At 47.1% G+C, this 14822-nt stretch overlaps 1 protein-coding gene across 1 annotated transcript; it reads right to left on the bottom strand.

Annotated features, from left to right (window-relative positions):
• Positions 1-2170: 2170 nt before the first annotated feature.
• LOC144162970 (uncharacterized) lies at positions 2171-4588 on the bottom strand. The gene is made up of 4 exons (XM_077693725.1): positions 4522-4588; positions 3646-3750; positions 3494-3610; positions 2171-3087 (listed from the first exon to the last, which is right to left on the bottom strand). The coding sequence occupies exons 1-4, from the start codon at positions 4586-4588 to the stop codon at positions 2438-2440; spliced, it is 939 nt and encodes a 312-aa protein (XP_077549851.1). The 3' UTR covers positions 2171-2437.
• Positions 4589-14822: the final 10234 nt, after the last annotated feature.

The raw sequence follows: 14822 nt of genomic DNA on the forward strand, positions 1-14822 counted from the left end.
GTACAATTTAATTTGTTTCATATGTAGTAGGAAGGTTTGCCATATTACCATGCTATTTCTTCAAAATATGGCCTTTTTTTCAGGTATGCCGCCAACAAGGCATGCATTCGAGACGTTGCTGGTCGCTTCGAGGTCTCCGAAAGCACCCACCACAGAATGATGAGCCGAGTGACATCATTCCTCCTCGACATAGCGCCGGGCATCATCAAGTTCCCCAGTGACCTGCAGAAGCTCGCCACTGATTTTGAGCAGGTGAGTAATGTTTAAGTACATATGCAATTTAGTATAAGAAATTGATTTTTTCTCACACCAAGCACCAAACGGCGCCAGAGAACGCAAGGGACCAGACGAAGGGGAACGACACGTACACAGGGCACAATAACAACTGAATATTTATTCAGGGGATGTGTAGAATAAGTACTGGCTACACATGAATAAAAAACAGATAGCAACATACAAGACTACCACGTACTATACCAGATCGGAATGCCTTACCACCACACATTGCCACTCAACTTGACCTAGCCAAGTTTCGAGATCTAATTTTCGCACATCTGACCACTTAATGATATTCTGTTTCACAAATTTGTAGTGCTTCTGCGGCGATTTTTTTTCCTTTGTGGGCTTATGTGCACCCCTAGTATTGTTTAATGTTTATTTGCAGTTTCTGTTCATGTACATATTTTACACAGCATCTTATGTTAACCTTTGTCTTATTTTTCTGATATTTCGGCGCACGTTAAAGATCCCCAGGTGGTCAAAATTAATCCCGAGCCCTCCACTACGGTGCGCCTCATCACCTGCGTTGCGTCGGCACATTAAACCTTAAAATCAATTATTGTTTACTTTCTTTTTTTTCCTATCATACATGTAATCAGTGACTAGTGTGCCCCCTCACAAACGGGGCTTTTGAATACTAATAATTAAAATAGTTCTTGTATTCAGTCTTTGTAGATGTTCTCCTCAAGGTACACGTAAACAACCTGTGCACGGTGAGCCTTCTGCCGGTGCAGGCTGAAGTGGATGCTTGGGGGTCAACAGCATACACGTTCGTGCCATCTCGCGGCATTCCTAGTGGGCATTTGGTTTCCTTCACCATCAGTCACCTGTAAACATGTGGCGGGGCTATGAGAGAACACAAACTATAGCCCTGGTTGTCACTTTGTTGGAACATTTAACTGGGCAAAATGCGGGTCTGTCCTCGGAAAACAAAGATAGTACTCATGGCTTGACTAACACCCCTGTTCACAAAATTGACAACATAAGTGTCCTCGGAAAATGCATAGGAAGGAGAGGGTGACACGCAGAGTGTATAGGTTTGGTGGTTGTAGCTTTGAACGCGCTTGAGGGGGGATGATCTTGCTGAATCCACTCAGCTAAAGAAACCAAATTCAGATATCGCATCATATATATCTATTGTTTATTGCACTCACTGCTACAAGCCTTGAGTCTTCTGTTTGCTGCATACTTCTCTAGATGTTATTAGCACTTTTGATAACCCACCGTACCAGCCTTATTCAACAATGTATGTGCATATTTTGTCTCCTACTTGCAGCTCTCAGGATTCCCGGACACGATTGGATGTGTCGACGGCAGCTACATACCCATCAGGTGTCCAGCTGGGAAAGTGCGCTCTGTTTATGCTAACAGGCACCACTACTTATCATTGACACTGCAAGGTATATGTGACAACAAGAAAAAATTTCTTGATGCCAGCACTGGTTGCCCAAGCAAAATGCACGACGCACGGATTTTCAGGCGGTCAAGGATTGCAAATGCGTTGCCACAGCTGTGCTCCAATAAGTACCACATAGTGGGAGATGCAGCATACCCTTTCCGAGAGTACCTGATGACACCAATCCGGGACTATGGAAATTTTGACAGCACCGAAAAAGCCTTCAATGCAAGTCTGTCGGGAACAAGGGTGCTGATTGAAAATGCTTTTGGAGATTTGAAAAACCGTTTCAGGCAACTGCACGGGTTGGATATGTGGACAGTGGACAACATGTCCAAGTTTATAATTTCATGTTGTGTGCTACACAACCTCTGCATAGAGCGCGGAGATTTGCCAGAGAACTTGTCTAGAGACCTGTCCCTCAGTTTACTAACAACAAATGCACAGGGCTCTGGCCTTTCTCTAAGTCAGCAAAGCAGCAGCAGTGGATCCCAACAAGATAGCCTGTTGCGTGCGTTGGCTAGCATCAAGAGGGATCGCTTGATGATAAAAATGGGGCTCCAGAGGCAGTAGGCACGGAATGAAACATTTTATTAACTTGTGATGCAATTGTGAGTAAATGTATTCAGACCAAAGGCTCGCCTGAAAAGTTGTACTTCGTGGCAAAAAAAATGTTTGTATTGTGCACTCACTGGTCAATTTACTTTTGTGCCTAACTAAACAATAAAAGACATTGAAACCAATTGATCCGCTTGTAGCACCTTATTTCTGCAGACCGAAGGCTTGACGCAAGATTCCCATTTTCTCATCGTGCATTTTGCGCCTTTCTTCGCGGAGTGCCTGTCGGTCAGCCTGCCTTTCAGCTCTCCGATTTTCTTTTTTCAGATGTCTGGCTGCTCTCAGCGACTCCTTTTGTTCATGAATGGCTCTCACTTCAGAGAAAAATAACTGCATGTGTTGCAGGCGTGCAGTGCCAGCACGTGGCTTCACGTCGGCACTTTCTGACTGGCTCTCAGTTTTATCGGTGGTTTTTGCATTTGGTGAAACCAAACTTGGAGATTCGGGGGAGTTTTTGAAAACAGCCCCCGAGGCATCCCTTTGCACTTCTGGTTCAATGCTGTCGTCGATGCTTTCAATCTTCCTAATATCATCATCGAAAGGGACAGGGCACGGTGATGCTCCAGACTGATTGTTGTTATCTGAAGCAGCTTTGCGACGTCTGATCACCGTCTTGTACCTGTTCTCACACTGCTGCGGTGTTTTTTTGATGCCAAGTACAGCTTCAACATCCCTTGATATTTGTTGAAAAGCTTGTTTTCTGTTCTTGAATTTCTTGAATGGACCAATCTGCGGAAAATACTTGAAGTAGTATTCCAACAGCAGCTTTGTTTGTCCCTCAGTCCACTCAGCAGCTGGAATGACGAAAAAATCAAAGCAGAAAGAAACTGTTGGACAATGTGTAAGCATTGCTTAAAATTCTATCATTTAGCTAGCATATGGCAACAACACGTGACTTTGGCTAACCTTACAGCCAACACTAGTAAACATTGATCAGTAATAACCAGTGCTAGTGTTATGCATGGAATTGCAGAATGCAAAGTATACCAGTCTTGCAGCAACTGAAGTGATTTACTTGCAATCCTACAGCTTCTTTTGTTGTTTTTTGCAAGCCTGTTCTAAACCAACTTACACAACTTCTGGTGCATGCTTTTTCTGAGGGGACCTACCCAAAGAACACTTGCTGAGGTACTTAAAAGGGGACCTACCCAAAGAACACTTGCTGAGGTACTTAAAAACAATCAGTGCTGGGACACTCACCTCCACCTCCTCTCTTGGTGCCTGATGGCCCGGCTGGAGCACATGCCTGCCCATCACCTGGTACTGGTGATATTGAAGCCAGGTTACTAGCTGTACCACCTGGAAGGTGAACAAACAGTAAACGTAGTGCCTAATAGTAATGTGATAGTAATACTTACCTCCTCCCACTCTAATGCACGATGGTCCAGCCTCCACACAGGTTCCATCATCTGCTTGTCTTTGAACATTGACAGCCCGACTGGTATGCAGAACTGCATCTGTTTTCACATAATGATGGAAATGTGATCGGTTCAATCATACATAAAATTGGTTCTTCAGTAGTGAGCTACATTATAGAGACACGTACATGCCTTATTTTGTAAACAAGCAGTATAGAGCAAGTAAAGAATTTGCTGAAGAAGTTGCATTCACTTTTTTTCACTTTGGTCAGAAGCTGCATGAGACATTTCACAAATCATAAACATCACTTTTCCTATGTGGTATCTCGAATTCGCGATGCCAAAAATTGCATGCTTCCAAATAGGTGTTCACTGTCTCACCTGGGATGCCTATATCCGCGGCCATAAAGCATGCTTGCTCTTGGGTGGCATTAGTCGCTGAAATCAGTAAATAAATTATTAGTGAGTGTTTTCGCCGCGAAACGTATTTTAATGAAAAAGCAGCACTCATCTAACAGCCACTACACCCGTATTTGTCGCTTAAACTTGTTTAAAACACTGCAACATGTTACAGCTGACGTCGTACGAGGTAACGACGGAAAATAAATCGGCTTGCGTTCGGCGTGCATGCCTTGCAGCGCGTTGCTGGTGAGGAAAACAAACGCTCGCGCTGTGGTGTTTGTCGAATGCCTGTTCAATATTGCGCGGAAGTGCGATATGTGCACCGGATCGCTAGAAAACATGGGAAGGTCCGAAATGTAAACGCGAGGATACGCGCACTTGAAAGCACGGCGAACTGCATTTGCGACGAGCGTGCGCAAACAAGCAACAAACGATCAAATTCACAACAAACAATCAAATTCACTTTACCTTCTGTAGCAGACGGCGGCTGTCGCTGAATCAGAGAAAGGAGAATGCGCTGAGCTTGCGAATCCATCGTGCATTTACAACTTTGCGGAATGGGAAGCCAGCCCTTCGAGCATGCGAGTGCTTCCTACCGCCGCACGTGCTTTGTCCGGAGGCGATGGTCCGGCTTTGCGCACACGTGCTTTTCCGCAGAGAATGCTGGGATACCAAACATTTCTCCTCGCTCGTCGTTTCCCCCCTCTCCCGCCTGCTCTCCGGGTGCGTGCCGTATTCCAATGGCGGGTGGAGTGGCCCTGCTCCTGAGTGCTCTGCCCCCACTCCTCACTGCACGACCGCGCTGCTCCTGTTCTCCCAATGGAATTCGCCATAAGGTGATGAGCGACGCGAGTAACCTCACTCAATGGGTGCAGCAAATAGGTATTGTGGGCGACACAGACAAGCGAAATTTTTTAAATGCAGAGCATTTCAGTAACTCACGATGTCACCCGCGTTGGCGTCCGTGGTCCGCATCGCTCCCCCTACACTATATAAAAAAACAATACTTACCGGCGCCAGGTTTCGATCCCACGACTCTGCGGGCGGAGCGCAAGGTACACGTCGCTCTAACCACTGCGCCACAAAGCCGACACTGAATACAAAGTTAGGAACGCGCCTTATATCCTTGACTCATTCAACCGTCGCCCACAGGTGCGCCCTCTCCCCCGCGTCTCCTCGCATTCTCTGCGCTCGCAACACCCTCTCTCGCCGCGTTCGGTTCGGGCGCACAACAGGTGGGGACGTGCGCAACACCCTCTCTCGCCGCGTTGGGTTCGCGCTGAGAAACAGCCGGTTCGCGCGCAAGAACATGTGGGGGCGCTCGCATCGCGCTCTCTCGCCGTGGTCGCTTCGCGCTTAAACCACATATGTAGTTCGTGCGCTCTCCGGTCGCTAACATCTGTGGCGTGATCGTGACGTCAACATCACGCGTTCGTGTGGTGGCGCGATTTCGGCGCTATAACACTCTCTCGCGAGGGGCATTGGCTTGGCTTGGCTTGGATTAGTTTGGATTTGGATTGGATTAAAGTGGATTGTGTTGGATTGTGTTGCGTCATAGCCGCTCCACGTTGCGTCATAGCGGCGGCAGGGGGTTCACGGCACGTTTCACGTTTCACCATCGACTTCATCGACAATGTCTACGCTGGAAGACAACAATTACAACAACAACAACAACCAATACGTAATTCATACGACTTGCAGGCGCGCCCCCCGCGGAAATGCTCTGCATTTGATCGTGCCCCTCGCGAGGGGGATGTTTTTTTCGGACTGTCGCTTATGTTAGCATCGGGTAAATGCACTCTTAGAGGGGCGGTAATGCCGCGAACCGTGCCGCGAACCATACATTGGGTTTGTTTATTTGTGTTTACATTGCATACAATGCATTTTCGCCGGGGAATTTTAAAAATTCGTATCACAACGAAATTCGTATCAACCGAATTCGTATCACCGAGATTCCACTGTACCTATATTGACTTCGCTGACTCTTCTCCCGCCTTCAAGAGGCCTTATATTTTCCTACTGGCGTACCGGTCAGCAAGTCGCATGTGCGCTTGTGAAGCGCTTGTGTGACGTGACCTTGACTTGGAGCTAGATACAGTGTACAAACTAACCAAGTAAAGAAAGGCACATTCTTCCATTCACAAAGTTGTCCTGTCTTCGTTTCAACTGTGCGAACGAATTGCGACGACCCGCCGGCGGCCGGCGGACGAAACGCTGGGCCGACTGACTCTGTCTGAAGGCCGGGGAGCCGTGCAAAAGCGCAGCCAATTGCGAGCTCGGCTCCTCCCGACGTCACACGAAAACGCCACAGAAAATGGGCGAGCGTAAAGAGAGGAGGACAGGATTTTCGAATTAATTTTTCTACTAAATAAAATCGCGTAAACGCGCCCAGAGTGGTCGAAACATGGCCTGGGAACTCCGGACTACAATTTGCGCTAGTAATCCCGCAATGTTTACATATCACTTCAGTGTCCCTTTAACTGCTGCTGATGTTGTCTCCTGTCATTTTCACTTTGGAAACTGATGTCGGACAGCATCGTGCACAGTCACCGCGAGAAAATGGGGATTTTTCATATAGTATCTGAAATAATTTTTTTTCCAGCACAAATAAAACTCCAGGAAACATTGCAGCATACCAAATTGGACATAAATACTGCTTCACAAAAAGATACCGTAAAGTCCCGAAAGAACGCCTACCTGAAATACAGATGCCAAATGAAAAATACGGGATGGGTGAACTTTCAGTTCAGGTGCGAAAAACAACGAAAAAGTGGGTGCACCGCCAACCAAAACTGCGGAGATATAAAAAAAAAATACAAGATGAGTGAACTTTCAAGTCAAGTGCGGTAAGGGCAAATAAGTGACTGCATCAATACATGAATAGATGATTTGCATTTTTGTTCACTCATCAGCGCTAAAGCCATCGGTTTTAGGGAGTGGGAAATCTTTGGGGTCTTTCAGTAAATTGAATATTCCACACCTAAAAAGTGGTGGGTGATATTTCGGGGGAGGGCGTTCTCTCAAAACTTTACGGTAAGTTGCAAAGAAAAAAAATTGTGGTGCACATAAAAATATAAAATGGCGCAGTTTTGAGGGCAAGTTGCTTTATATACAACAATAAAAAAAGGATAATACCAAAAACTGGATACAGTATGGAAAATTCAGAGTATAGATTTTGAAGATAAATGAGCCGGGAATGAGCCCTTGTTGCAAAAAGCTACAAAGAAAAACCTGCTTCATTGCTCGTGCCATGCGGTGAAGCAGTTCCTGGATTTTGTGAAGCACGGGTGCACAATGCGCTTTTCACACAAAACGTCTGTTTTTTGTTTCACCTTGCATTAATTTTTGTAGCAAAATTTGAACTTTCGCCTCCTTGGCGTCTTCCGGGGTTTGTGCTCCACATCTTGTGCCACATGACCTTCTCGGGGGACGTATTCAGCATCAATCTCGAGCAGCTCTTGGGTTCCAACTGGAGAGATAGCTGGTCGAAGTTTGTGCTCCTAAGCAACCCCAGTGTTGAGAGTTGTTGGCGGTGCTCTTGAAAAAGAATGAAACTATTTACAGTTGCAATGGCAATGCAGTGAAGTGTTTTCCACCACCTTGCACACTTCATCGAATGTTGGAGGATGCGGTCAGCTGATCTGATTTATCGACACCTTGCATCCTGTAAGTGTACTCGTCGATCAGTAGCGGCTTTCTGCGCATACCACCTGTCCTCTTTTTACACAGGCCGCTCACGGCGGCGACTGCGGTAGCCGTTACCATAGCGGGCCTATTCCCGGCCAGAAGTAGCCCACAAGCGAGCGGCAGCAACGACGATCGTTTGTCGCTGTCGCCCACACTGTTTGTTGTACCCATTACGTTACGTATTTCGCGTCGCTTGTCGCCGTCGCTGCATGTGGTTACCCCTTTAATGTTCGAGCGTTGCGATCGTTCAATAACGAGCCTATTGGTTCTCATCAAATGTTGTGATCCGCATCGTGTATGCCAAGAAGCGTTCTTGAGAATGAAGAAAACAGTAGCTATATGACCCACTAGCAACTTTTCCACGCTGGACTTGTGAACGTATAATGGGCCGTACGTTGTAGTCGGCTGAAGACAAAATCCGATGCAAATTAACCAGGAATTATAACCTTACAAAAAGAGTTATCAGTGTTCAAATTTTGTGCAACGTTTTTATACCGGGAACGATAGCGGGGTAAACAATGGAAGCTACGGACGCGTAAGCACTGATGGGTTTGGGGCGCAGTGTGCTGGCAGACAGCTGTAGGGCGCGCTGTCTGACATGACATTGGCCAAGTGGCACAGTGAGCGTGGCTGCATCAAATGTCACCGCACATTCGCATCTTGACTGGTGACTGCGCCAAGCAGTGTTGCATTCCAATACGGGTTCAGTGCGTGCTCTCGGCGCAACAACTAAGCTATCATCCAATAAACTTCATTTAACGTTGTCAACCTCGTCAATTTTTTTTTCATTGTAGAACTTATCTTTGCTGTCCCCGTCTTTCTGCCGACGTAGGAACCACGGGAAGACGCTATTTGCCCGAAGATTTTCTTTTTTTTAAAGAGAGAGAGAGAGAGAGAGCCCCGAGGTGTCAGCAGGAGTGGCCGTCGCATTCAAGACACTTTTCCTCACAGCCTTGGACATCGTGGATGGGTTCCCATTGCTGCTGTCTGTGTTTTGGCGGTTCCGTGTGTAATACGCTTCAAAGGCGAAGCGCACCTTCTTGCTTCTGTAGACGTTACTTCGGCTCAAGCACGGTGCCCTGGTCCGTACTGTTCTGAAGGCCGCCATCAACATTATGAAGCAGTCAGCTCGAACGTGTTTGTTTTTAAAGCCAAGTTATGCCTTTTTTAAATCTTACTAGCGCATCCTCATTTGAGAACCGCCCCGCCTAAAAAACCCAGTGGCAATGTTTTCTGCGGTTTCCTATTGTCCCACCAACATATATCTGTTGCAAAGTTCCTGTGTCAATGGCTTTGTATCTTTGTGTTGATGACACCTTGTAATGAGTTAATAGTAATCCACGCTGAATGGTTTTAGTCCAAGATTTCTGTTTCGCAAAATTTATTTGTAAGTGTTTTTAATGTGTCCTAAATATGAGCTGGCTTTTCCAGTCCATGTGAAGCACTCACTGATGTACTAAGGCCATTTTGTTTTATTTTAATACTGTTAACTAAACTCCCACTGCTCTATTTCTTCTGACGCTTTTCGTGCTAATACCAGCACCTTTTTATTTGTGGGTGTTAATCTCATTTTTATTGTCTTAATTTAATGTTTGTATTTCAGTGTTTTCAGTTGCTTTGCTGCATTTTTATTTGTGAATTTTTCTTAGATGTGTCCTAAATAGGCGCTACGTATCCTGTGTGCATGTGGAGTAGGAACGGCTTTTTGCTGTGATATTTCAATTCCAAATAAATTGCTTATTGTCTGAAATTGCCGAATGAACCGATTGCTGTGGTATTTTGTTGAAAAATAAAGTCTGAGCTAGTTTTTTCTTATTTTATATGTTCCAAAATCGCTTGTCCTGTTCTGTTTACTTGTAACTGTTTATAGTAACATCGTGGGGAAGGGGAGGGGGCTAGTAGCAGGCGGAGCGAAAACACGCTGCCTCGCAGGGAATAGCAGAACGCTTTTGCTTTCCAAGAGAGATTAGTAGTACCCTTCGGCAGTATCCGGGAACGCCGTAGCCAATAGAAGTTATTCACGCCTAAAGGGAGTGACGGAACGCTGCCTTGGAGATGGCATTGCATTTCCCACACAGGGTTCAAGTACTCCGCCTTGAAAACGGCAAGTAAATCCCACGAGGAGTGTTTCGCCTCTCGTTTTGACCGCCACGCGCTACTCCTCCGAAGAGTAGCCCAATGCTTCCAAAGGGAGTGAAATATGGGACAAAAGTTTTTACTCCTAGACAGAGTGCCCAGCACTCCTCGCCTTCTTAGAGTGCATGGTGCAGGCGATGCACCCCGACCCTCGGGTCGTGAGCGGCCATGGCGCCCAGACCGTTGCCCATACGCATCAGTAGGGACTCCCGCTGCCTGCTTCTCCGCATGCGACTCAACTGCTGAAATGTGGCGGAGCGTCTGCACCGACACGGGCGCAAGGACTTCCCTACATGTGCGGACTGTTCCGAACTGGAAACGCTCGAGCACCTACTCTGCTTCTGCCCCCACCACGCGGGGCCGAGAGCAGAGCTCCACCGAGCGCTCCAGCGTCGAGGCCTTCCCAGCGCCGTCATGGAGGACCTTCTGTTACGGAAGGGGCCTGCGGCAACCCAACGGGAAGTCTTCGCTTCTCTGCTGCTCGATTTCCTGGAGGCGACCGGCCTTACGCAGCGGCTGTAGCCCGGAGTGCAGTGATTGACTGATGTGCCCGGACTGACAGCTTTATAGGACTGACAGCTCTCTCTCTCTCTCTCTCTCTCTCTCTCTCTCTCTCTCTCTCTCTCTCTCTCTCTCTCTCTCTCTCTCTCTCTCTCTCTCTCTCTCTCTCTCTCTCACTCTCTCACTCTCTCTCTCTCTCGTTCTTTCTACTTTATCCTATCACTCCCCCTCCACTTCCCTTCCCCTGCACTGGGTTTTATGCAGGTGAGCTCCCTGCCGAGCTCAAAATATCCCCAGTGAATTTCCTTTCATTTTCCCGTCGCAAACCACAACCAGTTGTCTCTCGGCTTTCGGCGGCAACGGACACGGGACACGGTGAATCAGTGAAGCCCGGTGTGCGCTGAATGACTAGCCTGCCATATAAGATAAAAAACGAATTTGCGGATGTTCATATCGAAACGCCTGTCTGTCGCAACTACGGCCTTGTGCAGGTTACATTTTTCACTAAAATCAAAGGTTCAGGTGCACACGGTTGCAAACCGCTCGTGTTAGCAGTGGCCGCACTTAAGGATGACTTCATTTTGTTATCGAAAATAATCTCAGTAGTTTTCACATATAGAGCGCACTTGAATGTTAAGCTCCCCAGGTTATTCCTTTCCTTTTCTCATAATCGCACGGAATGACACCAAAGCTTTTCTTTCGCAGCAAAAGTTAAGTTTTCCATGGTTAGAATATCAACCTGGCGTCAGTTAATTTCCATCAAAACCGGTGGTGAGAGGTGAGCGGAAAAGATAAAATAAACTCTCCTGAACTAGGATGCTTAAATATGTGTTGATATTCACATTTAACTACAATAAATCCGTCTGTATACTGCTACTACCACGGCAAAAACTAGATATGGAAAAAAAAATTACAAGGTTCATTCGTTTGCAATCAGAAATTAAGCGCAGAAACAACTTTTGTTAGTATAAATAAACCCATATAGCGTTCAAGATCCCATACACGTAAATTGATTTTGTGTCGATGAGTATATCGGCAAACCACACTGTATCAAGCTCTAGCTGGTGGCAAATAGGTTCACTCCACATCCTCTTTAAAAATCACAAAAATGCGACCTTCTGGCTCTGCCAACCTAATTCATTTCTCAGAAACACCCGCTTGTTCAGAAACGATTCAAGCTCACGCGCAACAAGCACAGTGATACTCAGTTATGCAAAGTATAGAGGCAGCCGACAGCCACCGCGGCAGCAACGCAAAGAGCAAGAAAAAGTACGTTCACCTGTATACGATCAATTTCAAGAAAGAAACGCTGAACAGGTCTTGCGGAACCAAAGGAGACGCGAAGCTTCTGGTTCATAAATGACGAGCAGTTTTACCCTACTGTATACCAACAACGTCTATACACACAAAACCGTAGGGACACGATCTCTTCGCCGTTTTGCCGAAGCAGAGTTAGTCGTTCTTCTCCGGAGGCGCGTAAAAGATCACGTCCTCCCCACTGGATGCTGCCGGTGATTCCTGCAGCATCTGCCTCCTGGCCTCGATGAATTTCTTGCGCGCCTCGGTTCGTGCCCTGGCTGCCAGCTCAGCTCTCTCGGATGACATGGGGCTCGCCGGAACTGACCCCGAACGGCCCTTCTTGCTGCACCTCGGTGCTGGCATCCTCACGGAATCCGTCATTTCAGGCTCCTGCCAGTTATTGGCCTTCAAGGTGGCGAGCTCTCCGAAGGAGGCTTGCACCTCATTGACTTGTATCATCACCACCTCCCAGAAGCCGGCCAAATCCGACTCGTGGGTTTGAAGGAGATCCTCCGATCTTTGCTCAATGTTCTTGAGGCAGAGCTCTTTGAACTGGACGAATTTCTGAGTGAGCAAGAGGTTGGCCTTACCTATTGTTGCCATTAGGTGGCCCTTCACGTTCTCAGACATGGCTGCGTCGGCCAGATCCCGCTCCGCTTCCTTGATACGGTGCTCGAGACTCTCCTGGGTACTGGACAGTGCTGATAGAAAAACATGGCCTGCCCTCGCTGCCGGGTCAGATGACTGCATGGCCTCGGTGGTCAGGGAGAACTTTGCTCTCACCCTTGTCCGCCTGCCGGAATCAGGAAATTTTCGTCGCCGCTGCGCTTCGATTTCCTATCCGCTGTCACGTGGCAGGCGTGGCGAGCGAGTCTTTCTCTTCTTCACGTGCGTCTTGGAGATCGGCGACACGCACCCGCAGAGGGGGATTGGCCCTGTCCAAAAAGTGGCTGGTCAGCTAAGGTTACTTATATTATTCTTTATTAAATAGGAAACTGCCGAAAAAAATGGCCGCGTATCTGCTCTTTTCGTTGCAAATATCGACGAAAGAGGGTAGTCGACTGGCGCCCCTGCCAAGTAAATGCCTCCCTTCTGTTTTCCACTCACCTCTCATCCTCTTACTCTCCCATCTCGTTTCTCCCAAGATAACATGCTAGAGGTTTGCTCAAGTCAATTTAAATTTACCGCGTTCCACTGCTCAAAGTCGGGTGCCTCGATGCCAGCGCTTCCGTACGGCGGAGACGCGCGCGAGTCGATGTAACCTACTGCAACGTTTATAGATCCACGTTGCCCTACTCCATGTGCGTTCAAAACCAAACCTGGAGCCTATCTAATGGAACCTTTCGTTACTGTGGCCGTTTGATTTCTTAAATGCCACCAGGGAGCTATAGTAGCGCTGGCAACAGCAGGCGACGGCTTTCTGCAGTTGATATGGTATTTCATTTGCTATCGCAAAAACCAAGCAGCCGTGAATTTGTTTAATAAAGGAACACTGCAAATAAATATCACTTATGTACTGATTGTCTGCCCTATATTTGCGCAATGTCTGGTTCTTGTTCAACACTGTTAAAGTACGAACATTGCCACCTGACTTTGACGTTTAGATTTTGCTGTGGGTATACAAGGCTATTGCGCAGCTTGTTTCACTTTGGCCGGGTGGCTGAATCTAGGCAGGCAGGCAGGCAGGCACAGGCAGGCACAGGCAGGCCCAGGCAGGCACAGCAGGCAGGCCAAACTATATATGCGTTTAAATCGCCCAAGAAAGAATATTGTCTTTAAAATTTGGGAAAGAACACGATCCGGGGGAACATTTCACGCAGCGTTTTTAGGTCAGGTCAGATGAGAAAGCACACACTGTCGCCAAGGCGATGGAGCAGACCCCTCCGCAGTATACAGCGCACCGGCGGCGCTGTGTTCGCTTTAGTCTAGCTTCTGATCGTCTGCTGATACTATACAGGGTGATCAAAGTTAAGTCGACAGGTTTTTTTTAAAAAAAGGCGATTCGATTTACGCGAAGGTACCCCTACAGTGAGGTTGTGTGCCAAGGGGGACATGTAATTAGGAGGTAATTATTGATGTAGGTGGATTAGTAACTAAAATTTATTAACTTTTTAGTGGCTGCAGTAACCAATACCGCAAGTTGGGCTAGTTGGTGCATGATGTCGAAAAACTTCAAAGCGCACAAAAAACGCGGACAAAGAGGAGGGACACACACAAGCGCTTACTCGCAACTACCGGTTTTATTGAAAAAACACAAATTTATACAAAACAAAACAAAAAAATTACGCCCACCTCCCCTCGCGGGAACCCTGGTGTGATACGACGCTGAGGGGGGTTCAAGCGCAAGCGGAGAGCATCCGTTTTGTGGGCAGTCTCTGCCGCATTGTTAACAACAAGGACCGGCCTATAGGAAAAAGAGGAACGAGTGTGGCGTCACCCATACGCAGCCTTTTCTTCGTTGTGCGGTTGGCGTCGTTTACACAATCCCGTGCAAGTCTGTGTATGTGGGCCAAACTGGACGCTGTTTAAACATTCGTTTGAATGAGCATGCGTCAACTGTGAAAAATTCGACACGCGCCAATTTTCCTGCTCATTGCAAAAAGTGTGAGTGTCACCCGTTGTTTGGTGACACAGAGGCGCTCTACAGGGATAGTGAACAAACTGTCAGGGAATTGGTAGAGGCATACTTTATCAAGGAACATAATGACAAGCGTATAAGCAAATCTACCATTACTCTTCACGGGAAGGAACACGCTCTAATCGGCACAATGTTTGTTTAATATGTTTTGTGTTCATGTATAAATTTGTGCAGTAGCCAGGCATGTTTGTATCGGAAAGTTAGACGCAATCGTGTTTCTACGCACTTCCAATTGGCAGAATTCTTCTAGCGCATCCGTAGTCCGAGATATCAAACGGCGAAGTTTAATTGCCGTTCGCGTGATTACGCATGCTAAAGTCAATACCGGGGCAAGGCTCCTCCCTTTTGTTCTGTGTTTCGATAGCGGAACCAAGTACAGCATACAGCAGATTGCGATAACGCCAGCCAAGAATGAATGGGTGCCAGTTATCACTTATTCCTGTGCCTCCGCCCCTTTGTAGAACTAAACACCGTACACAGCAGGCACGTCACAGAAGGGAGGAGCTTT

This window comes from Haemaphysalis longicornis, unplaced genomic scaffold, assembly GCF_048455015.1.
Source record: "Haemaphysalis longicornis isolate Haplotype H1 unplaced genomic scaffold, Haemaphysalis longicornis Haplotype H1 scaffold_1, whole genome shotgun sequence".
Classification (NCBI taxonomy): domain Eukaryota; kingdom Metazoa; phylum Arthropoda; class Arachnida; order Ixodida; family Ixodidae; genus Haemaphysalis; species Haemaphysalis longicornis.

What these genes read in the sequence shown, in the direction of transcription:
- LOC144162970 (XM_077693725.1), bottom strand. Translation starts at nt 4,588, where the DNA reads ATGGATTCGCAAGCTCAGCGCATTCTCCTTTCTCTGATTCAGCGACAG. An exon ending in GCCGCCGTCTGCTACAGAAG is followed by an intron (nt 3,751 to 4,521) that starts GTAAAGTGAATT and finishes ATGTGAAAACAG; the next exon opens with ATGCAGTTCTGCATACCAGT. An exon ending in CACCAAGAGAGGAGGTGGAG is followed by an intron (nt 3,088 to 3,493) that starts GTGAGTGTCCCA and finishes TCGTCATTCCAG; the next exon opens with CTGCTGAGTGGACTGAGGGA.